Genomic DNA, 24,828 nt, shown 5'->3' with positions numbered 1-24,828 from the left:
GTTGTCTTGCTTCACACATGACCAGGCGGTCTCCATGAGGTGCTGCAAGGGATGTGGTCCAAAAACAGGAGTCAGCTTAGACTTCTATCTTGACTTGGGGGGAGACGGGGGATGGAAGACCTCATCACCCAAGGGAACCTTGCCCCGAGCTCTTTTGTGAGCTCTAAAGGTAGGGCCGGTCTGGAGAGGGTACTCTTAGGGAATGCCTTCAATTACCAAGTCTTGAGCGGTTCGTCTGGAGGAGAAGGGATGAACTAGGGAGGAGACAGCTGCCAATGACCTTTCGGTCCGGAGCTTGGAGTTTTTTGTGGGGGTGGTGCATGTGTGCCACTTGCAGAAGGGTTCCAAGTGACCTCGGGTGAGCTAGGGAAATAGGTCGGACCTTAGGAAGCCGATGTGAGGGAATGGCCTTGTGACCACCTCTCACAGAATGAGCAGGCGTGTGCTGGGAGGGACAACGAGGGGGTCGTCTCTCGTGTACTCGGCTAAGCACAATCAAAGGACTGCCCCGAGTAGTACGATATGTATGCAATAGGCATACAGGGCCGGGTCGAAGAAGACCCGAACCTGGACAGTGACTCAAGGCGCCCTGAGGATTGCCCCGAGGTGTGGCTCGAGTGGATAGACCATAAGCCCTAGTGCGTGCATGGGAGGTGGTGGCCTTAGGGCCTCCTCCTCGACGTGTCGAGCCTCTTGCTACAGGGGCCCGATGTGTTAGAAAGTCTTACGGCAACCCGCAGGAGCACTGACAGCCGGACTGCCTTTTGCAGTAGGGGAAGGGGCGGCCTTTCAACTGGCCCGAGCAATGGGACCGGCAAGCGACTTGCTGGTGGCAGGGTGCATGTGGTGTGCGGTGGCTAGTGTGCCACCCATGCAAGGTGCATTGGTGGAGGGTCCACCAAGGCTAGAAGATGGGGAATGAGGGACTTTTAGGTCCCTCCTAGCACCAATCCAGGTCAGGACCTGGGAGTGTGACACAGGGTCGATGCTCAAGAGAAAGGTCGGAAACGAGGTTTGTGGAACTTGTTCTCGAAGCGGACTCAGGGATCATAAAATCCCCGACTAGGACGAAGAGGTTGGTCAACCGCAGAGACATGTGTGTTAGTGAACATCAAGTAGAAGAAAGGTAAGCCAAATAATAAGGATCTGACTATGGAGTAGCGTGTCCCCAGTATAGTCCCCAAGCAGGTTAGATGCCTCGATCTCACCCTTCGGGTTGGGATGACCTGGTGGCGTGGCTTCGATTTTAAGATGGACCCAGGACCTGAGACCGCTCTCTCAAGAACTGTGTAAAGAAGACATGGGTAGGAAAACCAATCGGTGAGAGTGGAATTTGGGTCATGAGGCGGGACTTGCCTCACGTGGGTCTATGACACGCTCGGGCTAGCTCGCATGGGCGCCCTCTTAGATCACGTTGAATGTCCCCCTAGCCTGTAGCCAGTTTGGAATCGCCTCCCTTGACCTGTTTCTTCTTACCTGCAAACAAATACACATTAGAGTATAAACAAGTGATGCAATGGTTGTATAATAGTATGATGCAACAACCTTCAAAATTATACTATGGCCATTTGTTTTATTTAAAATTTGAAATATACACTCTTTTCATTCTAATGAACAATCACAAAAAATAAAAATTTGAAAAGACAACCTATAAAGTATTTTTTTTAGTACAATTACCATAGGCCGTTCATTTTGGTGAGATGCTTAGATCTAAACCTTAGAACAAATTTTTTTTATTTCCAAATTTTTTGGATGGCTTTATTATCATTAGATGAACCATGTTAAAAAAGAAAGAAATGATTTTGAGTTTATAAGATTAAGATCTTGAAATTCACCAAAGAAAGATTCGTTGTTGGAGGGTCTCATTTCGACAACATCTAGAATTTAAATCAAATATTTTCTTTTTTTGGAGTGATTATTGAGATAAGAGAGTGGGTCAGAATTTTGAGTCATACAAATACCACAAAACTATTTTGTGTCGTTGCAATACAGAAATCACTTCTCATGAATTTATGTGGTGCACCTTAAATTGGTCAACCTTAAATAACCATTGGCGGCTTAAATTGCACATCATTAAGCAATCATTTCCTCCCCCACCCCACAAAAGAAAACAGAGAAAAAGCCATCTTCTGATCTTCAAGTAAATTTGCCTAAATGTTCTGTGCTTTTTCCATACAAATTATGCCCTTTTGAAGAGAGAGAGGCCCAAATCAGCCAGAGAAAGTTGGTAAAATCGACAGAGAAAGAGACCTTGCTAGGATCCTTGTCACAATGGTATTTTTATTGTTCTGATGCATTATTTCATTTGATGTGCATTATCGAATATAATCTACTATTTATCGATGCTTTTGTTTTTTTTTTAGCATGGATTGGGCCCCAAATTGCATGATCTGCTGATGGATTAGTGGGACTTTTCTGGTTTCTCTTAGTTTGAGAATTTGGGTTTGTTTCTTCATGCATGTTGTGATTGGTCACAGATGAAGTCATTGTTGTTGGGCTTTATTTTATCTGGTGAAATTTCAGCTTGATATTTGCATTGGTTGGGTTTGTACCCTTTTAGGGATCAATTCTATGTTCCTTCTCTCTTCCCCTGCAAATATCCTGTCATCTGTTTTTACTGTTTTAGTGATTGTCATTTTCTTTGAATTTCTTTTTTTCAGTGCTGTGGATGTTTTATTTATATAATTTTGTATCTTTTTTAAATAAATCATTGAGTTCAGGGCTGGATGTTTGTTTACTGTTCCTCTTTCTCAAGAATGTCTTCTCCTGTGTTCTCATCCCTATTCGTTTGGATATGTGGATACATTCCTCTAGTTTGTGGTTTGTTAGCCCATCTTATTGAATAGAGAGATTTTATCTATGTGCCCATTCATGACAATCAGCCGATACGCATTTCACTTGATGGGACCATTGTACATGCGCGTTTCATGTATGAGTAGTTTACAGCAGCTATGATACAGGGCCAAGAGAGAGATTCAAGTATTAAATAATGGCAGAATGATAAGTTAACTTTATTTTAGTTCATATAGATTGCGGAATCTTATAAATAAATCTTAGGGGACATAGTTTTGTTGAAATTTATTTATAGGGATACATATACTTGGGAGAGAAATAAATGCATTTACTGAATTATTCACAGTTTTCCTTTTTCTTTGTTTTTTTTTTGTTTGGAGGGTTGTGATTTCCCTTCAAAAGATCAAGGGCGTTGATTGTCTTTGGCAACAACCATAAACATACTTACATTATTTAATAATCATTTAATAATATAATATTAACATTTATCTGGGTATTTTAGGTTTAGCTCTTGCATGTGTGTGCATAAGTAGCTTTACATAGATATGCATATAAAAATGTGTAATACATATTAGACGTGCATTAAAGGTTACTTTTTTGTGGTTATGACATGGATGTTTTTAACATCCAGTACTTGCATGCTTAACACTCAGCCGTTGAGCACATGGACACATTCATGTCTATTTACATAATATATTCACAATTTCATACAACAGATTTATGTACATTTAGTTATATATTAATATGCACGGATATAAATTCAGACCAGTACCTTGTTAATCTACTTACATTTCTGTTCTCACATACCTACATAGCAGATCTAGACACATACTTACATAACAGTGCAACCAGCTTAATGCACAAGGTGCCTTCATCACCCGCTTGTGCTTGCCAGGTCAATTGTTCTTTCTATGGAATGTGGTTAAGGAGCTCCTTAACATTATCACAATTCTTATAATGTGAGTACTATGGTTATTTTCCCTTTGAAATTAAAAAATCTTGTCAGTGTGCCACTTTTGATTTTGTAAGCTACTTGACTTCCCAAGGAATTTGCTCCATGTAAAAGCATCCTCAAATTTGCATGCTCAGGGTAAGGTCCTCCTGTGTAGTTTGCAAATTGTGCTCTAATAATATTTATAAAGGTAGTGAATGCGGCTATCTGCGTATTAAGGAACTCATAAGGTGGCGGTTGACTGGAATTGGGCCTTGATGGAGAAAGGGCAGGACACTCTTATTATTGTACTTTCTTTGTATGCTGGCAATTAGATTCTCTTGATTTGTATGAATTCACATGATTTAGAGCAACCAATGAATTACTCAAAGACACAAAATGTCTGGAGAATGAGACCTCTTATAGTGTTGAACACCTAAGGTCATCTCATATATTCCCCTTCAAGCATTTTTTTCACTAAGGTTGGTTTTTTTTGGAACCTGAAGTAGGAGACTGTAAGCAAGGTGACTTGATAGTGCCTGTGATAATCTTTTGCCTTAATGAATATGATCACCAATGAGTATGATCACCACAACTCCTTTTGAATCTTGATACCACAAATACATTATTCATCTGCTCAAACTATTGCCTATTTTGAGTCCATAGAGTTCCCTAAGAAGTGTGACGTGTGCCAGAATGAGAACACAGAGGGGGTTTCATGTGAATATCTCCCTAAAGATGCCTGTGACTAAATGCATTCTTCCCACCCATTTGAGGTCGGGGATTCAGATTAAACAACAAAAATTCTATCATTATTAACTATATCTCCTTTCATTTCATCTCTCAATATTGAGAATATCTCGTACATTAATTGCGAACCTAAGTTTCGTGACCCCAATTGCAAACTTTTGCTTCTAAAGTATAAGCTAGAGAAACCTAGATTTTATTTGCTTCTAGTGCATGCTAGTCTTCTTTCAATGCTTTCTGTAAACTAGTAAAGTGGACGTTTTGGAGTTAAGTAGGTAGGTATTTATTCAAAGATACATGAAACAAGAACTTATTTTTTGAGTTAGAGCAAGTCTTTTGAAGCAAATGAACTGGTGGTCCAAAATGATAAGAAGCGAAGCAAACTTGTGACGAGAAAGATCTTACTATTTCACCTTTTCTTCTAAACCCTTAAGTGATTGATGGTGCACAGAACAAAATTAAGACAATTGGTGTTCGTGGTGCCTCTATAGTGGTTGAGCAATATCCATGCGTTATCCATGTTGGTTATGTAATATGACTCCTATAATTGGATACTTGCTGAGGATAGCTTTTTGTGCATCTTGTAACAATTGGAAATTCATTCTCCTTCATGTGGTTTGTAATCAATTTGAACGGCCTCTAATTCTTTTCAAATTTAGTCATACATGACATTCTTAGAGAAACAAGGAAAATAATCGTCCATAGTTACATTGGGCATAACTCACCTGAGATAAGGATTGTGATTCATGAATCAACCAATGAAATTTCTGGATATATATCTATTTCAAAAAGGTTGTAGCAGATAAACTATTAATTCAATAATGTGAACTCCTGTGTGGTTTGACTCTTGCCCTTCCATTCCTGTAATGGTGGAAATCCCTCAACAAAGGATACGGGAATATTTTCAATATCGCAAATAGTTGTTAAGGCGGCTTCCACTCAAAACACTCATGGAACATGAGACAAAAATGATAGACATCAAAGTGTCATCATTCTATGTCTATGCTTTATTATGGCTACTCCACCTTGTTAGCAAATCTAAGTGTGGATGTATAATCAAAACATAGAAGTCAATTTAAATAATCTTCCAACTTCCATAGCTTTATCTGCTGCCCAACTCATTTGAAATGGCACAGGTGTGCTTGAGATTGTCTATAAACCACCATTCGATATATATATATATATAGGAAAAGTATACAATGAGACCGTTTACCTTTGGTACAAGGTGGTCACAATTAATCTTGACCATTAGATGTGAATTTGGATGGCTACATTTATTTCATTGACCAAGCTCAAACTTCAAAAGAATTTTTCTCGAACTTTGTGACACATCCAAGCTATCAGATTTCACATTGGATGGTTGTAACTAATTGTAACCTCCTTGTATGAAAGGTAAATGATCTCATTGTATACAATCCCATATATATATATATGGATATGGGAGGGAGGGGAGGGGAGGGGAGGGACGGAGTGAGAGAAAATGATTTTATATATGAATTCCTATTTTCATGGAATAGCAAGAGAGATGATGAAATTCATTGAATAGGAACGGATGGATTCTTTTCCTATGAGAATGGACAAACACACGAAATAAGAGAATTATAAGGTAGTATAGATTTTATTGCATTCGTCGCCGGTTTCCAGCATTAACTGATGTCTCCGATATAAAAACACTTTTAACTGATGCTACCCCTCCAATTAGGCAACAACAACAAAAGTTTCATGCCATTGTACTAGCTGCTCTCTCTCTCTCTCTCTCTATATATATATATATATATATATATATATATATATATATATACATATATATTCAACACCCATAGGAAAGGTTTTTGCCTTCTTACTAGAATATGTAGATGACATTGTGATTACTGGTGATGATAATGTAGTTTGTTAAGATTTTGGAGGAGAGGTGTAAACTCATTGCTTTAGTTTCTTTACACCTTCAGGTACATAAATGAACCCATTATGGGAATGTACAATAATATCCTTGATCAAATTATACCAATGCCAAATAACAATTAATACGTATTTATATCAAAACACTCCCCCTCAAGCTGACATGGTAATATGGAAATCTTGTCTTTATAATGGGAAATTTTCTTCTTGGTAAGAGCCTTTGTCATAATATTTGCAGCTTGATTTGAAATGTGTTGTGTTTTGTAAGGATTTCATCATCATCGACAATATCTCTAATTTAGCGATGATTGAGACCTAGATGATTGGTCTTCCACGTATTATTTAATATCTTGATTTCCCTTCGATTATCACAAACCATCATTGTTGGCTTCTCTTGAATGCCCAGTTTTGAAAACCGTTTGCATAACCGCATAGCTTCTGATGCTGCAAGAGACATGGATCTGTACTTTGTTTCAATGCTTGATTTGGCCATAGTATTTGCCTTCTTGCCATTCCTAGTTAAGTGCTCTTGGGGAGCCTTGATTCTAAGCTGGATGGACCTCGATCCAATATATTTTGTCATTCAATTTTGGACCACTTTGGATCATGCTATGCTTATATTGGGATCACAGTCCCTTTAACTCAGGGTGTAAGGATCTTGATCCCTATCCTACAGAGCTTTGTGCGTCTCTCTATCCCACGGTCTCAATCCCGATTGGGGGCCCAATCATGGTAACTATGATTTCCAGTCCAATATGCAAAATTATTCAAGCAATTCCAATGCATTTTTATTTTTTTGAGATGGAACCAAGCTTCCTGAAAATCCATATACTTCTATGCCAAGGAAATATTTGAACTTTCAAAGGTCCTTAATTTCAAAAGATGCATGCAACTTTGCATGTAGATTCTCAATATCCAACTTGTTGCTCCCAATAATGATCATGTCATCTATATATAAGAGTATGAGGGTTTTATCTGAGCTCCATTTGTCGATAAAGAAGAATTGTCTGCTTTGATTTCACTGAATCCCTCCATTTTATTGACCTGTAAGAATTTATCAAACTAGGTTCTTGGAGCTAGTTTCAATCCATATATTGCTTTTCTTGGTTGACATACACATTGAGGAAATTGTTGTAGACAAAGCCAAGAGGGCATGCCATAAACAATGTTCAAAAAATCGGATGCAGCCGCCTAGGCGGTTTGTGGACCTAGCAGCCTCGATGGTCAGGTGCCCGCCCAGGAGCAAAGACAGGCCAGGCCCCTAAGCAATTCAGCAGGCAGAGGTTCACGAACTATATCTTTTGAATTTGCAAATAATACAAAACGTTGAAAATTTTTTTGATGTCGAAAAAATCTCAAAATCTAAGTTTTCAAGAGTTTATCTTTTTTTTTTTGAGGGAAAGTTTTGGAGAGTTTTTCTCTCTCTAAAATCGACAAAAGGGTTTTTGGGGGACCAGAATGCTCCCCAAAATGCCTTTCCCCTCTTTTAATGGGAGGTGGTACCCCAAAATACCCCTGGTCGAGGGCTTTTTTTGCCCTTGGCCAACCTGCATTGAGGCGCTTCCTAGACGCAAGACGTCTAGATGTTTTAAAATGCGGCTGCATCATACAGTATGCGCTAGGAGGTGAATCACAAAATAACACATAAGTGCTTTGGTGGGATGCGACCCATCGCACCGCATATGCATTACATCAGCGTGATAAAAAAAAACCCTCAAAAAGGGGTATTTAGGTAATTTTCCCCAAAAAGGGGAGAAAAGGGTTGTTTTTTTGGTGGGGGGGGGGGGGGGGGGGGGGGGGGGGGTGTATTATATCCCCAAAAACAGCCACTTTCGTGGCTTTTTCTTTGTCAAATTGCTTAAAAAAAAGAATGGCGGAAATTTTTTTGATGTTGAGCTACGCGTAGGGGCTAATGAAGAAGTACAGCCCAACACTAGAACACAAAAGAGTAAAAGCTCAGTTCAGGCCCATGTTTGTTCCAAAAGTCGAGGAGGAGGAGGAGGATGAGGCTGACTTCGAGGAAACTGAGGAAGAAGAAGAATATGTGGAGGCTGCCGAGGATGATATTGATGATGATGTTGCACATGGAGACTCTCTAGATAACTTGTTTAATAAAGATTTGAGATTTAGACTTGAGACTTGAGAAATGACGATGATTTGTGTTGACTTTTGAACTCTTCAATCTTCATAGACCTTTAGTTTGTAACTTTAAAGTTTGCAGTTGTGAATTTGTGATATGTTTTTTGAATGTTTAAAAATTATGATAATATAATGTCGTCTAAGTTCTATTGTTTTCTATAAAGTAAGTTTCAAGTTTCTAGTTTCTACTTTCTAATGTCTTCTATGATCTACGAGGGGATGGTGGATACATAACCTTCGACAACTGATACGTTTGGAGTTAATGAATAAATTGAATATCTACTCTCACATAAATCATTTTCATATTTTTTTGATGCATTAATCTATTTTTGAGTTTTTTTAAAATATTTTATATATTTATTGACCTCATTGGGGTGATGCACCTGCTTTTGGACTGCATTGAGCCGCATTGCTGCATTGGGACCATACCCCACATTTTAAAACATTGGGATTAGCCCCATAAATGGTGAGAAGTAATCATTGTCAGTGTTGATGGAATGTAGCACATGTATACCTTGTGGTTCGGACCATAGTTGTTGGAAACGCCTGGGAACTCGAATTGTTTTAGGAACCGGAATTGTGGATTCGCGACTAGCTAGAAGATTCCTGTTTTAGGAATCGTTGTTTGTACAATAGGAATCGTTGTCTGTACAATAGGAATCTCTTGGAACGAGATTCTTAGTTTTTGAGAATCGTGTTCTGATCAAATAAATCCAAGTTTCATCCACATATGGAATCAAGATTTCTGCCTTGGAATCGTGATTCCTATCCCCCTAGAATCGACACTCCAGGAGTCAAGATTCATTAATATGAGGAATCGAGTTTTCGACATCTATGGAATCGAGTTTCTGACATATGTGAAACAAAGATATGTTGTTGTTTCCAAACGTGATTCTAACATATTTGGAATCAAGTTTTTGAAGTATATGGATCAAAGATCTACGACAGTTTGAGATCGAGATTTACAGTTATATGGACTATGGAATGCGTTTGACGACCCCTACCAGGAATCGAAGTTTCATTTTTTATGGAGAAGGAAGCCACAAGCACATCTTGAGCCTCATCAACTTTAGAACCTATATTGGATGTTTCTTATTAGAAGGTTTCCCAAATTTTAAAGTGATTGTGTTGACTAATGAACTTATGGTGATTATATAGAAAAGACAAGTATTTCTAAATTGTGATTGTGACTTCATTATTATAAAGACAAAAAAGGATGATTTCTACGTCATGGTTTTACTTTTAATTGTATGTTGTATTTACCAGTTATATTTTCAATTTAAAGTAAAGGCCATCCAAGGTGGCACAAATAAAATAATGAAACTGTACAATCTCTTGAAGCATTCGAAAGAAGATTTTTACCCCCATTGATGTAGAATCAAGATTTAATCATCGCTGGAAGCCAGATTCAATATATTTGGGAATGTCTACCCACAATGGGTTCAAGTTTCTAAAGATTTGTTGGATCGAGATTCCGAAATTAAAGAATCGAGTTTCCTTGGTTCCAATAAATGGTTTCTAAAGATGTGTTGAATCGAGATTCCAAAATTAAGGAATCGAGTTTCCTTGGTTCCAAAAAATGGTTTCTAAAGATGTGTCGAATCGAGATTTCAAAATTAAGGAATTGAGTTTCCTTTGTTTTGAAAAACAGTTTCCGTGGAGATTTCTTAACAGAAAAGCGAAATCGGGTTTCGGAACGAGAAACGCGAGGTCGGTGGAGAGATTCCGGTAACTATGGTCCAGACTGAAACCAATGAATACTCTTTGATGTGCTTTAGACTGAAGCTTATTACGAAATGAGGAGTCGATGTGCACAACTCTTGTGCAACCAAATACATGCAGTACAGAATAATCAGTAATGATTCCATAGAGTTTATAGTAGGAGTGTATCTTAAGATTATTGATGAAAGGGGGTGATTAATAAGATAGACTGCACTTACGAAAATCTCTACTCACAAAAATGGTGGAACATGAAATCAAGCATCATAGATAATGCAGTCTCCACAATGTTTCGAATTCTCCTTTCAACAACCCTATTTTGTTATGGGGTATATGTACTGCAATGATCGGTGAATGAGACATAACAACGATTTCTATGGAATCCACAGGTGTAAGCCCCCATACATTAGAGTGTATTAAATCAAAAGGCTCATAAGTAAAATTCTCATGATAAATATCACAAAAGAAGGGCAGTAGGGCATGCTTGCCTAACTGACAACTAGTATGTAAACTAAGTACTATTGAATGAAATTAAGCCATCTTTTTTAGAGTCTTAAAACTCGGATGGCCAAGTCGTTCTTGCCAAAATTCGATAGAGAACATAGTTGCGAGATGGCATTGAGTGGCTATTGTGAGAGCAAAAACATGACCATCCACCAAATGTAAAATCCATTTTTTTAGCTATTAGCTTCCTCATCTTTTGGTCCTTAAAAAGATCTTGAAGAATTTAAATATGCATTTAAGATCAAATGTATATTGACATACTGATAGTGAGTTCTCCTCGATTTTGGGAATCATGAGAAAGGGATTTAAAACTTTCCCAGTGCATTAGATATTAGAGTTGTGCCAATATGAGATATTGGAAGAGATGATTATCACCAGCTGTGACTAGTAATTGAAAAATTTCCAATCTGGATTGAGAATCCTCAATCTGGATAGTGAATCCCCTAAGTCTGTGTCAGTTAATGGACTGAATCAACGGTTTAATCACTATAAATGTATGATGTGTAACTTATATCACAAAAATCAAATTGTTCTATTGGTTAGAGCATGTGTTTCTTATCCGCAAGGTTTGTGGTTCAAACCCTCTTGAGTGCTCTTTTTTTACAAATTTAGGTTAGAGGTCTTTTGATATGTAAATATATAGGGAAATTATCACATATATACCTTAATTTTTGTCTATTTAGAAAAAAAACTCCAACTTTCATTACCTCGCCCACACCCTTTTTCTTCAATTTTGGGCATCTTTTTACCAAAATAACCTTCACAGTAGTGTATTACTGTGAAGCACCATTATGGTGCTTTAAGTACCATAAAAACTAGCTCATGTTATACGGCATTTTATATACCACAAGGAGTTGAAGTATTATTACGGCACTCGAAATGCCCTAATAGTATCGCACCCTATAAATCCTACTCGAAACCCTTTTCTCCTTTATAGTTCTGTTTGTATTTATCTCTTCTTTCTCTCTAATTCTTTTTATATTTATCTCTTCTTTCTCTCTAATTCTTTTTAATATTTATCTCTTCTTTCTCTCTCGGACGGTTTAGACAGAGAAAGAAGAGATAAATACAAACAGAACCGTAAAGTCCCTTTCTCCTTGACGGTTTTGTTTGTATTTATCTCTTCATTCTCTCTCTAATTCTTTTTATATTTATCACTTCTTTTTCTCTCTAATTCTTTTTAATAATTATCTCTTCTTTCTCTTTCTAATTCGTAGGAGAATGAAAGATATTTAGAGAGAAAGAAGAGATAAATATTAAAAAGAATTAGAGAGAGAAAGAAGAGATAAATAGTAAAAAGAATGAGAGAGAGAAAGAAGAGATAAATATAAAAAGAATTAGAGAGATAAAGAAGAGATAAATACAAACAGAATAGCAAAGGAGAAAAAGGTTTCGAATAGGGCTTATAGGGTGCGATACTATTACGGCATTTCGAGTGCTGTAATAATACTTCAACTCCTTACAGTATATAAAATACCGTATAACATGAGTTAATTTTTACGGTACTTAAAGTACCGTAATGGTGTTTCACAGTAATACGACTACCGTGAAGGTTATTTTGGTAAAACAACACCCAAAATTGAAGAAAAAGGGTGTGGGTGAGGTTTATGAAAGTTGAGGGTCTTTTTTTAAATAGACGAAAATTAAGGTATATTTGTGATAATTGCCCAAATTATGCTATATACAAATTATATCGTAAAAGTCAAATGGCTCTATTGGCTACAGTGCTCTAACCTTCGCCATGAGGATGGAGGTTTGAATCCCTTGTAGCTATTTTTATATAATATATATAATTTTTAAAATTTAAGGAAGGAGGTTTTGAACCTCCGACCTTGTGGATAGCAGCCGTAAGGTCTTGCTGTTTAGGCTCTCTGAAATTGTTTTTAATAGTTAATACCATCATTGTTTTTAATAATTACTATCTTCATATAGTATATATGATATATCACATAATTTTGTTTTTGATCATTGATGCAGTAGATTGGATTCGGGTCGGTGGGTGGGCGATCTACCCCAGCAATCCATTTTTCCAAGCACGTTTTTTTTTTTTTTTTCTTTTCTGTGTGTAGGTCAGTGGGGATTACATGCTCCTATCTGTTTTGGAAAGAGAAGTTTTTTTGAAAGTGTTGTTGACAATGGAGGTTTTAGAATGGGACTTCTACCCATGGTAGAAATGAAACTCAAGATGTCATGTTATGGTACTTGCCACTTTGACCACCTAGCCTTGAGCCCATTCCTCATTTTTTAAAACATTGATTATGACAAAGCACGACCCTGGTAGGGAACTAAATTTTGGCAAGATGTACTTTTTTTGGGACGTGGCTTGTTGCACTAGAGTCAAAACTGTCCTACAGTCAAGAGTGACGGCACTTACATGACGAGTGAGATTGTGCACTTTAGTTGATAGGGGCTGAAAGGAGGTATCAAACCACGGATAGCAACAATCATGAGCCAAATGATTTGATTTACCACATAGTTGGCATGTCATAGTGAGTTGGGATTTAGTGGATTCCATTGATACGAGGGTCCTCAACCTCTTCATTGTCTAAAACATTCACTTCCATGACATCATGTGTGCTCTGTTGTCCATTCCATAAAGAAGGTGCTGTTGGAGCACTTAATTGTGAAGGCAGATGCTTGAGGCTGTGGATTGTGTCTGGTTTGGAGTGCTGATAAACACGATTTCAAAATTAAGAAAGATAGGGCATAAATCTTCAAAGGATTTATACAATCTTTCAAAGGATTTCAAAATAATGAGATTGTGAAATAGAGGAAGTAGCAATCATTTTGTATTCTTCTTCAAGAGCATTTAAGATGAACAAGACTTTATCTTCATTAGATACAGCCTTTTCTATGGCAGCCAGATCATGACAAATCGCCTTAAAGCGTTGAAAGTACTGAGAGCTAGATCAAGACCCGTTGTTACAGTTTTGTAGGTCAATATGGAGGTACATTTATCTGGCTTTTTTATTTTGCAGCGAGTAATTTTGCCAATAATCAAGATGTCGAGTAGTAGGGAGACTAGCGTCTCTGTAAGTATGTCTGGGGATATAGAAGCAAACCAACAAGCTGATCTTGGCTTAACCATGATTTATATTCTGGATTAAGTGGACTTATTTCTTGGGTTTGGTCAGTTACTGCCTTTTTGTGAGATACTGTGGTGAAAAAGACCTAGACCCATCAAGTATTCCAGCCATATATTGGCTTCGCATAACCCGAAGAAATTGGTCTTTCCATAACTGATAGTTTGAATGGTCCAATTTAATGGATAGGGGAGTAATTCCATGAGATAGAAAGGATAGTGTGATGTGGTTTCAAGGTTTCAAATAGACCAATAAGAAATTCTAGAGAGGGAAGGAGAGCTTAAAAGTGAGAGAATGTCACATCTTTTGCAGACCAATAATATGTTTGTATTTTGTGTTTAAATGTTGCTCCTCAATATTGTCGAATCTCTAGTTTGTGGGGATGTCCTTTCAAAAGAAACGATTTTGGGCCTTTTACTTCTTGATCTCAATCCTCTTGCAGTTCTTTCTTAAACAGTTGTAGTAGTGATTAGATAAAGAAGTTTCAGTCCGCTTGACATCTGTTTGATGATGGAAATGGAGGGTTGGAAATTCAGCTGCTCACAATTCTTATTCAATAGAAGTTTTGAAGAGAGAAAAACTTGTTGCTTTTATTTCTTCCCCCTTTAGTACATAAATAAACATGCTTTTATTCATCCCTCTTTGGTATATGAATTGACCAATTATGGGAATGCACAATTGATATATTCTTTCCTAATGCAAGTATACTCAATGTCTCATTTCAATTGCTTGCTTTACAGGGCTATGAAATTGTTGGTACTTGAGTTGATATGAAATTGTTGGTACTTGAGTTGAATGTGAAGATCAATTAACAAATGGGAAATAGGTCGCTTGATCCTATACTCTATAAGCAATTACTAGGAACAATGTTGAAAAAGATGGGCCTGGCCCCCCAGATGGGTGCCTACGAACCTAGGCGGCCCAAGCCTAGTTAAGGGGGTGTGGGCCCTTTGGGGTGTTCATAGGGGTAAGTCATGGCCCCAAAACCTCCCAAATGAATCTTATATGTATCATTTTTCAGGGCTTCTATCTGTTATCATGTTCTGCTATTTCAAATTTATATGTGAAATTGGATTGAAACTTGAATTTGAAATGCCAAAACATTATGAGGTTTACTTGCCCCATATCCATACAAAGTTGCATTTCATTTCATTAGTGATTACAGCCAAGATGCCATAGTTCCATCATCATTAATCTTCACCAACATTAGATACTAGCAACATCAACACAAATTAAACACAAACAAAAACAAAAAAAAATTTAAATTGGCAACAGAGCTCAGAATGCATAAACTGATACATTATCAAGACTCAAAGCGTGATGTGACATGTGATAAACTCAAAATGATATTTGAGTTTCATTATCACTGTAAAAAGTATTTGATGATGATACCATCATCATCAGAGTCATCCCCCTCAACATATTCATCTTTATACCTTGCCTCCTCTGAGTTTGCTTCCCCCACTTCATCTTCCTCTCAATCTCATCAACCTCTTTCCTTCCTTTGAGATTTAGATCTAGTGGTCTTCACAGGGCTTACTGGCTTTTCAAAGGCCTCATGAACTTGACTCTAAGTCAAGCCCTCTCCAGGGAATACCTCCTCATCCCCGGCATCAACTAGTGAGTCGCTACTATCATCTGCATTATCAACAACAAGAGCCTCTCTTTCATTGCACTCCTAATAGCGCTCCTTAAACTTTTGATTATATACAAAACAAAGGGAAGGTCGTTTAATCTCTTCTGCTCAAGTCTGTTTCCCTTCTTTTTATGGACCTAGTAGACAATTAAAATTAATAACTAATGGAGTTTAGGGGTAGGCTAGTTAACTAACTAATAACTAGTAACTCATAAGAAGCGATGGTATAATAATATTGCCATTTCAAATGTGCTGAAGTTGCTCGCATCTAGATGAGCAACAAGTCAAATTCATTATATACAGCCATCTGCTACAAATGTGGGGTGCTTCCTCCATGGCTTGTCCACCTTACATAAATGAAAAAATGCAACACATAAGGTAAGTGTATAAGGAAATACTCAAATCACAAAATCAAAATGAGTAAGTTCTAAACTTACCAGGAGAGATCTTGGTCCTCTGCCTTATTGCAAAGTCTGTTCCAACAGACCCCATTGAGAATCTATACTTTTCCAAATCCATTGACGCATTTTCTTGGATATGGAAAATAAGGTTGAGATTAATATTACATTGGTTCATTATGTCCATGAACTCACTCTTATTGTGTATCTCATGATTATTATAGAAATAAGCAGAATTAAGGTAATACCCTGCTAAGTATGGGAGCCTCTCAATCTGCGAGTTCCATTTCTCTTTTGTAATTTTCAAAAAAGGCCATATTTAGCTTCATTATTGCCAAATTTTCTCTTGATTTCATCCTTGGCAACCTCCATTGCTTTATAAATGTCACCCATTGCATGTTCCTTCTCACTAATGGGCGTAAAGCACTTCTAGCAAACTGTACCCTATTCCAAAATCAAAAGTGTAAAGCAATACTAACCACTGCTTTCCCATCTGACCTCTTGGCCCACTTTCTTTTGGTCCAATATTCCTTTTTGTCTTTACATTCCTTAGTGTCTTACTAATTGCCTCGAGCATGAGGTCTATGCAGCGTGGCGCACAAGGCAACCAAAACACACGGTCTCTTGTCTGTCAATAAATGAGCAGACACTACTTGGACCACATGATCTTCCCCCACCTCTTCATATGCTAATCCACCAAATCACAAATGAATCTCCCATCATCAGTCTTGTTAGATGCATCAATGGACCTCAAGACCATTGGCCCTAATGGACAATTCACCATCAAGTGCATAATACTTCTATTTCTCTTCTCACTCCATCGATTTAGTCATAATGGTGTGTGCAACCATATGTCCCCCATTCGTCCTTGTGGGTCTTCAAAAAATTATTCTGAGCTCCACCTCCTTTCTAAGCAATGACTTCATGAGCTTGTAAGTAGCGGGGCCTTATACCCTAGTCTAAATTGACCAACTGCTTTCAACATAGTTTGGAAGCTCTTCAATTTAGCAGCATTGAAGGAAATGCCTGCTTGATAGAACCATCTAGGATATGGAGACACCTTGTCCCCTTGTTCGAGGCCTCTTTTTCTTTGTTCGCATCGGCCTACTAGAGGACCCAAACTCCAAACTCCGGCATATACATCCTATTCTTCTTCCTAAACTCCAATATATCTAGACGCAAGATCTTCATCTCCTTTTTTTGCGTACTCTTTTAGGTTTTTGATCCCTTGTAAGTGCTCTAGCATCTCTGTCCGTACCTCATGTGGTACTTGAGTACATGGGCAACATCCAATCTAATGCCGGCCAAATGTTTCTTTAATCTATTAATATTGACACTATAAGATTTTTTGCTAAAGTTGCACTCCATGTTGTTCTTGTCAATTGATTTGGACAATACCTGTACTTCCAAACCGAACCAGTTTGCTTACTTGAACCAATGAAGACGTTGTCAATTTGTAACGACTTACAACCCACAACTCACCGTATCACCTAATCTATTAACTTGAAAAATGTGCAAGATGAAAGTATTCAATGAAGTAACCCAACTTATGTTTACAAAAAAGAAATTTCAAGTATTAAATGAAGTAAAGAAACTAGAAAAGTTCAGTAAACAATTATGGAAAGCAATCATAAAATGAAGAAATAAGTACGAATTTACAAAACAATATTCTTAAGTATTCATGAAATTAAAATAACTCAAGCACAAATAATATCCATTTGGTTTGAGATTAGTGACTTTCTCTTAAGATTGGGTTTCCTAATATAAAAAGCACAAATAATATCAAATTGGTTGGAGATTTATGACTTTTTCCTATGATTGGATTTCCCAATCTAAAGAAAATTTCAAAAAACCCCAACCAAAATCTTCTATTGAATATGGGAGAATAATCCAAACCCAAACTTGTAAAAACTTCACAAAAAAATAAAAACCAGCAAGGAGAGATAAACAAATCATAACCCATTTTACACAAAAATAGCAAAACCCTGATTCAGATATTGTGATACACTAAACTTTCCAAAGTCGAATTCATACCCCGAATTGGCGACCTTTGGTTGTCCAAAGGCCTCTTTTGCAACTACTTCAAACTCCAAAAAGTATTGGGTAGAATAACTTGCAAAATTGAAAATCTTGGAAACGTTTCTATCTTGAGAAAAATCTCGAAACCACAAGAGTTTCTCTCTCTCTAAAACTCAAAAAGCGGTTTTTTGGTGCCAAAATGCCCCTTAAAGCCCTTTTCACCTTTTGAAGGGGAAAATGATAAAATTGCCCATGACTGGGGGCCTTTTTCCACGCTCGGCCAAGTTACATCGAGGGACGGCCTAGGCAACCTTAAGGCAAGTGCCTAGGGGATGCCTAGGAGCACGCCTTCGTAGGGAAAATATATAAAACTGCCAAAATTACTTTAGTTGCCCCTTTTTTTGTTTTACAACTATAAAATGTTAAAACTTCAAAATTACCCTTGTCTTTTAGCAAAAATATCCACAATACCCTTTTAATGACAAAAATGCCCTTATTCGTTTTGTGAAAATTGAATAATTATAGGGGCAACTATGGTAATTTTAAAAGTTCACATCCCTTTTTAAATATGATTTATAGGATTTTATAGTGTGTTAACAATAAGAAAACCATACACACACACACACATGTATATTACCATATACTTTGCATATGTGGGAGCAAAAGTCCATTTAGTCACTCGAACAAATGACCTACTTAAGCAGATTTCCTTGATCTAAAATTTTTGGGACCCACTTTAGAATCACCAAATGACTTTTCAAAAGAACAGATTTTTAGTCTTGACCACCAAGATCTCACTCTCACTATAAAAAAAATGGAGGGTTTGTGTGCAATCCTTTTAAGTGCCTGAACACCTAGGGTTTTATTGTTTCAAATCTTGGTTGCTGGGTTGTGTATGTCACGTAAAATTGCTCCTAGTTACGGTTATGCGAGAAGGAGCAAATGTACATTCTGCACCATCAGGATTATATACTCCTCCCTACCCACCCAATCTCCCAATATTCTTCCCACCAATCCCCCCCCCCTAGCCAAGGGGATTTCTTTGACCCCAAAATTCTCAGAGTCTTCTCTGTTCACCTGAATGATCAATATAAAAAGTGATTTGGAGCTCATATGGCACTTCAAATAAATTCCCACTCCAATTAAGTGTGTAGGCTGCCTTGTTTTGTGAACCATTGGTCTAGGGTTTTAAGAGCTCAGATTCCCTGTCCAAGAACTGAATGTGCTGTGCATGTGTATGCCTCAATGTAAATTACATATCTTTGTCATTTATGTGTACTTTGTGTCCCAATCTATAAAGAGCCTTGGAAGTACGCCATTATTTGTAAATACCCTTATCTGTATCAACTGCCTATACCCCATATTGATGTCCATTTTAGACAGTGCATATCATGTGATGGATAAACCTCTGGGATGATACATATGTAATTGTTTCAATTGGGCAGTCTTGGTTTGGATAAGTAACCTTTTCTTTTGATTTTTGATGGCAGTGGACAAATGATGGTTCATACTAGTCTCAAGTTTTCTATTCAGAATTTCCATTTTTGCTATGTTTTAACCTTAACTGAGTTCTATTTGATGTGATTAAGTGTTCCTTCTGTGTTTTATGACTGAAAATAATGAAGTTTTGAGGCAGTTTGAAGGCTGATGTAAGTGAGATATTTTAGTCATCCATCTTATGGACCTATTCATCTGTCCTCTGGGAAAAATAATACTGTCTTCTTTATATAATTGCTTCTTTTGTGGATCTTCATATGTATAAAGCAATGGAGCTCTTTTGTCAATCTATTTATGATGATAAGATGGACTGTATTTGATGTTTCTGTCACTGAGCTTTCTTGGTTGTGTCAGACAACCTCACGCCGCCTTGCAGATAGAAAAGTTGCAAAATTCCAAAAGAACATCACCAAGAGAGGGTCTGTTCCTGAAACTACCGTGAAGAAGGGATATGGCTACCCTGTTGGGCCAATTGTGCTTGGCTTTTTTGTGTTTGTTGTCATCGGTTCTTGTATGTTCTATCATCCTTACTTCTATTATTTGATCTTTGAATCAAAATATTCTTTGTTTTGTCTATTCTGAAGTTTCTATCCCATTCTCTTGCTCTGCATGACTAGGAATCCACCCACTGGGATATTCTTGTGAGATGATTTGAGTAAAACTAACTGTTAGGGATGAATCCTTGCATTTGGTGTCATATGAAAGTACACAGTCCTACTGAAATACCAAATGTGCATTTCCCCTGGTTATTTAGTGGCTTGTGTATGTTTTTGGTTGTACACTTGCAAATAGTATTGAATCTTACAGTAAAAATAAGTTCATGAACAATACACATTCTCAAAATAACGAGTTGAACACATTTCTACCCTTCCCTTTGCAGAAGTGGGTGATTTCTTTTGTTATACATGATTGTGCATTATAAAGAAAACTGAGTCATTTCAATGATGAAAATGAAATGCTATTCTATCCCTTTGTAAGGACCAAATTTTCCTTATGACTCAGTTGACAACCCTTGTTCCATCTTGAGCATTGTAAGTCCAGCTTTGATTGTTCTCTTTAGAAAATAAGGATATGGACTTGAGCAATTGGGAACTCAGTCCCATTTTCTAGGAAGCCCAATGCTTAAGATTTTTAAACTTTGGGGCTAGTTGTGGCCTGGTAGGAACCCTGTGCTCATGTGGTTATCCTGCTTCAGAAACCAGTTCTGTTTTTGTAAGTCATAGCAAAAATTTGTATCCTTAATGCTCACTCTTCCAAAATCATTTTCTTTGGAGTCTTTGGCAACTAATGTTTTGGATCGTGATGTTTAGTTACGTTAGTTGTGATAACATTGCAACTAAGGTTAGGAGGGCTTTAATGCCCTCACAAAATGTATGGCACTAGAATACCCTTCATAATGACACTAGAACACCCTTAATATCAATAGAAATTTTTGTACACCTATATATAAGTTATAGTTAAACATTCCTCATCAAAGCATGAAATACTTCATCATAACATGGTCAAAATCAGTGCTCCAAAGGCGGGCTACCCAGCGCCTAGGCGGCCGCCTAGGGGGTCCAGAGGGCGCCCAGGTCTAGGCGGCCAAAATAGGCGGTCTGCCCTTGGGCGGCTGCTTAGGCACTAGGGCACTTACTTAGGCGGGCGCCTAGCGCCTAGCCCTGGGCCTAGGGCTGGCACCCCACCTAGGGGCAGGAATGCACCTGAGGGGTATTTTTGGGTTCTTTTTGAAAAATAACAGGGATAAAGGTGGGTTTTAGGCTCATTTGAAACATAAACCCCATTAGAAGAACCCATTTTTTAGAGAGAAAAACCTCAAAAAATTTGATTTTTATGATTTTCATAGGATCAAAGGGTTTTTCAAAGTGATGAGAAATCGATATGAACATCACCCGTTGAGATGAGATTTAGTTTTTGAGGCTTTAGAGCCTATTAGAGGGTGTTTTAGAAAATTTTGACATTAGAAAATATCTCAGAGGTGGAAGTTTGGAGATCGAGCAATTAAAGTTAGTGAAAAATTTTATTTTTTTAGATTGCTTGTATTAGTTTGAGTTGTCCAATTGAAGTGGTGATCCGGGTTGGAAATATTGCTATAACTCGAAACCTTTGGATAAATATTGCATGAGATGCAATTATTGTGAGAAGGATACGCATGGAGGCACAAACGGGTTTAAGAAACATCTTGCCAGTATTAAGGGGAAAGTTGCCCTTGTAAAAATGTTCTTGAAGCTATTCAAGAGGAGATTAAACAATATATGAGTTCAATAAAACACATACAAGAATAAATGCCTTGTCATTTGGAAAGGTCTATTTCATGTTCTACTAGAAGAGGTGATCCGGGTTGGAAGTATCGTTATAATATGAAACCAAACGATAAAAATTATTTAAGGTATAATTTTTGTGAAAAAGGTACCAATGGGGGTATTAACCGATTTAGGAAACACCTAGCCAGAATTAAAGGGAATGTTGTTTCTTGTAAAAAGGTTCTTGAAGCTATTAGGGATGAGATCAGACAATATTTGAATTTAGTCAAACCAAAAAACGAAGAAAATGAGCCTTGTAATATGAAAATATCTTATCCAGGTTCTTCTAGAAGTGGTGATCCTGGTTGGAAGTATGGTCATAACCCGAATCCAAATGACATGATGATGATTGAAGACATTTGACACTTGGTGTTGAGTCTTAGACTGTATATTTTCTTTTTCTTATTTTCTAGTTTCTACTATCTAATCTTATGTGTCTGCTTGTATCATTGTATACAAATATGGATTATGAAACGATATGAGCTATGGAGCATGGAGTATGGTCTATTAAGTATGGATTATGGATTGTACCTGTATTACTAATTTACTTGTTACTATTATATATTTTTTTGCGCCATTAAAAATGACAGAAATTGCAAAGAAAAATCCCAATTGAGATTTAACATATTTGGATTTTATTTAATGGATATTGCTACTAAAAATGATTAACATTGATCAATAATGGGTGTCTAAACATCCCAAGAGCACCTTGCCCAAAATTAGCCAAGGTCTGCATGGGGATATTGCTTTAGGCTATAGATGCTCTCCTTTCAAGCCAAAATATTTCAGATTTTGTCTTATGCCTCTTGGATGGAAGGCAAGTTCTTCTAGCTCTTTGGTTGAAGCGAACTGAATGGCATAATGGTGTGGTATGGATGGCCTTTACTGAAACCCTCATGACTTACGTCAGGAGTAATGGATGTGTGTAACTCAACCAAATTGTACCAAAAGCCCTCTTGGAGATCGTAAGGTTTTGCCTTGCGATTCTTAAGTAGAAGTAAAAGCCCTCTTGAGCCAAACAGCCTGATGTTCTTTGCCTATTTTTTTGATGAAAAAGAGCACTTGACCTTTGCAAGAATGATTTGGGGGCCATTAGTAGAAAAATGTGGTCAAATTTGGTCTTGTTTTATTTGGAGGGGCAGGATAGTTGACATTGTACTGAAAAGATGTGTGAAACTAGGCATTGATCTCTTGTAGACACTGCAAATGCCCTGAAGTTAGATATGTTCATCCATAATGATAATGTTTATCTTTATCCGAAAGGGGCTACGAGTAGAAGATACTATGGTGGAAGGATTTGGGTGGTGGCAAGAAATATGAGGTGAAACGGACCATCCCTGCTTTAAAGGTTACTTGGGTGCCTTCTACTCTTCCCTCCCACGTTGTGTAGATAAGCTTGAGAGAAGCTTTTGTGGCTTTGTTAGTAGAATGGCAACAGGTGAAGACTGGCTCCTCAGAAAAGCTAGTATCTACCGTTTATTGCTATGGTTACCCTCATTATGGCCACTTTATTTCACATCCCGATACACATTTATGTTAATGTTCTAAACATCTTGGAATCATGGATAGATAAAAAATTCCCAAAGGTTTCTTTGTGGCCTAGAGAAAGCGAGGGGCATAAGTTTCACCTTTTAAATGAAGAATGGATATGCAAGTGTACATGGGGTTAGATTCAGAGTTGGGAACATTGGGGTAGAGGCTCTTAAGTATGGGTCTTCTTGGACTACACTTTTAAATATTCATGACAATACTAGTATTTTCTCTCTTTTCAGTGAAACAAATAAAAAAACAAATTATTTAGAATACAGGAAATGAGTTGTTAATGTGTTTGTTTATGTTCAAGCCAATGTCTCAATTGGGACTTCTCTTTGCAGCCTTGAGGTTGTGTTTGCAAAGCAGCTTACTTATCAAGAACAAACAAAAGGTTATCTGTCCAAATCCAAATATGTTAATGTATAGCAAATTAATTATATAAAGAAGAGAAAAGCATTATTGCTTGATGTGATGAAGTATTTTTGAAGTGAAATGGCAGTCATATTAATGAGTTAGTTTATCAGAAAAAAGAAGTATTCGAGAGTCATAACCTGTTTGAAATGATAAACTCCCATATTTATTGTTGGCCAATGGAAATGAGTTCATGTTTGTTTTCAGTTTATAAATGCAAATTTGTTATCACCTTAGACTTGTCAAAAAGAAGAAATTAGATCATTGCAGAGTTCATCTAGTTTGTTGCAGTTGATTTTCGTTTTGTCTTGGCTTTTGGACAGCACTGTTTCAGATAATCAGGACAGCAACAAGCGGCGGTATGGCCTGAGTAATGCAGTTTCTAGTGAAGGTATATGAAGAAGAAAACGGACTGGTGAAGTTCTACTCCATGCCTTAAAAATTTTCATGCTTTTGGAGAGAAGAAAATGATGGTGGTTAGAAGAACTAATTTTTCATGTTTATGTACATCAGTCTTGTAGTAACTTATTGTCTCAAAAAATAAATGGTGTCTTCCCCTGGATATGAAAGTGTTGTGGTAGAAGGAAATGTTCTGTTTCCTCAGATCGTATATTAATTTGTACATCGTAGTGTAACTCTCAAACTGTCGCCAAAAGTCCCAAACTCTAACAAATATTACTACCACTGCACTGGTCTCAAACTTCAGTGTGTGGGTCCTTTGTGGTATCTCTCTCTCTATATATCTGATAACATTGTGAGTGCCCATTGCTGTTATGGGTTTTGTCTTCTTTAATCTACTGCTGATCAGATAAAGGAAGAAAGTATGTCCAATATGAACGATTTCAGTCTCTCCAATATGAACGATTTCAGTCTCTGGTTCCATTATACATAATGCTGGTTTCTGAAAAGGCCTTGCAGAATTTGAACCAACAACATGAGAGAGTGGGGTCACAGGGCCCAAGCCCAAGTCTGGAGATGCAGCCTTCCTGGCTCTTAGTCTCTTCCATAAAAAAACAACCAAAGAAATCCTAAAGATGAACTTCGTCATTTCGTTCCCATGTTCACTCTGACAATGAAGCAGGTCTCTTTGGCTTCAACGCCCTAGTTAAAGAGGATCCACCCTCCATGCTTTTTGGTGTGAGATCTGTGAGAGTTAAGAGGGGAGCATGTCTTCCAGATTTGTAAAGCCATCCTCTCATATATGTGAAGCACAGTG

The 24,828-nt window shown here is 37.4% G+C and overlaps 1 protein-coding gene across 1 annotated transcript; it reads left to right on the top strand.

Annotated features, from left to right (window-relative positions):
• Positions 1-2,079: 2,079 nt before the first annotated feature.
• On the top strand, positions 2,080-24,375 carry LOC18438779 (uncharacterized). The gene is made up of 3 exons (XM_011626829.3): positions 2,080-2,274; positions 19,720-19,876; positions 23,936-24,375. Exons 1-3 carry the CDS (start codon positions 2,272-2,274, stop codon positions 23,980-23,982), a joined length of 207 nt encoding a protein of 68 aa, XP_011625131.1. The 5' UTR covers positions 2,080-2,271; the 3' UTR covers positions 23,983-24,375.
• Positions 24,376-24,828: the final 453 nt, after the last annotated feature.

Source organism: Amborella trichopoda, chromosome 10 (genome assembly GCF_054954075.1).
Source record: "Amborella trichopoda isolate Santa Cruz 75 chromosome 10, AtrichopodaSantaCruz75HAP2 v2.0, whole genome shotgun sequence".
In the NCBI taxonomy this organism is placed as follows: domain Eukaryota; kingdom Viridiplantae; phylum Streptophyta; class Magnoliopsida; order Amborellales; family Amborellaceae; genus Amborella; species Amborella trichopoda.
Note: the sequence above shows the minus strand (reverse complement) of the source record. Positions and strands in the feature narration are given on the sequence as shown.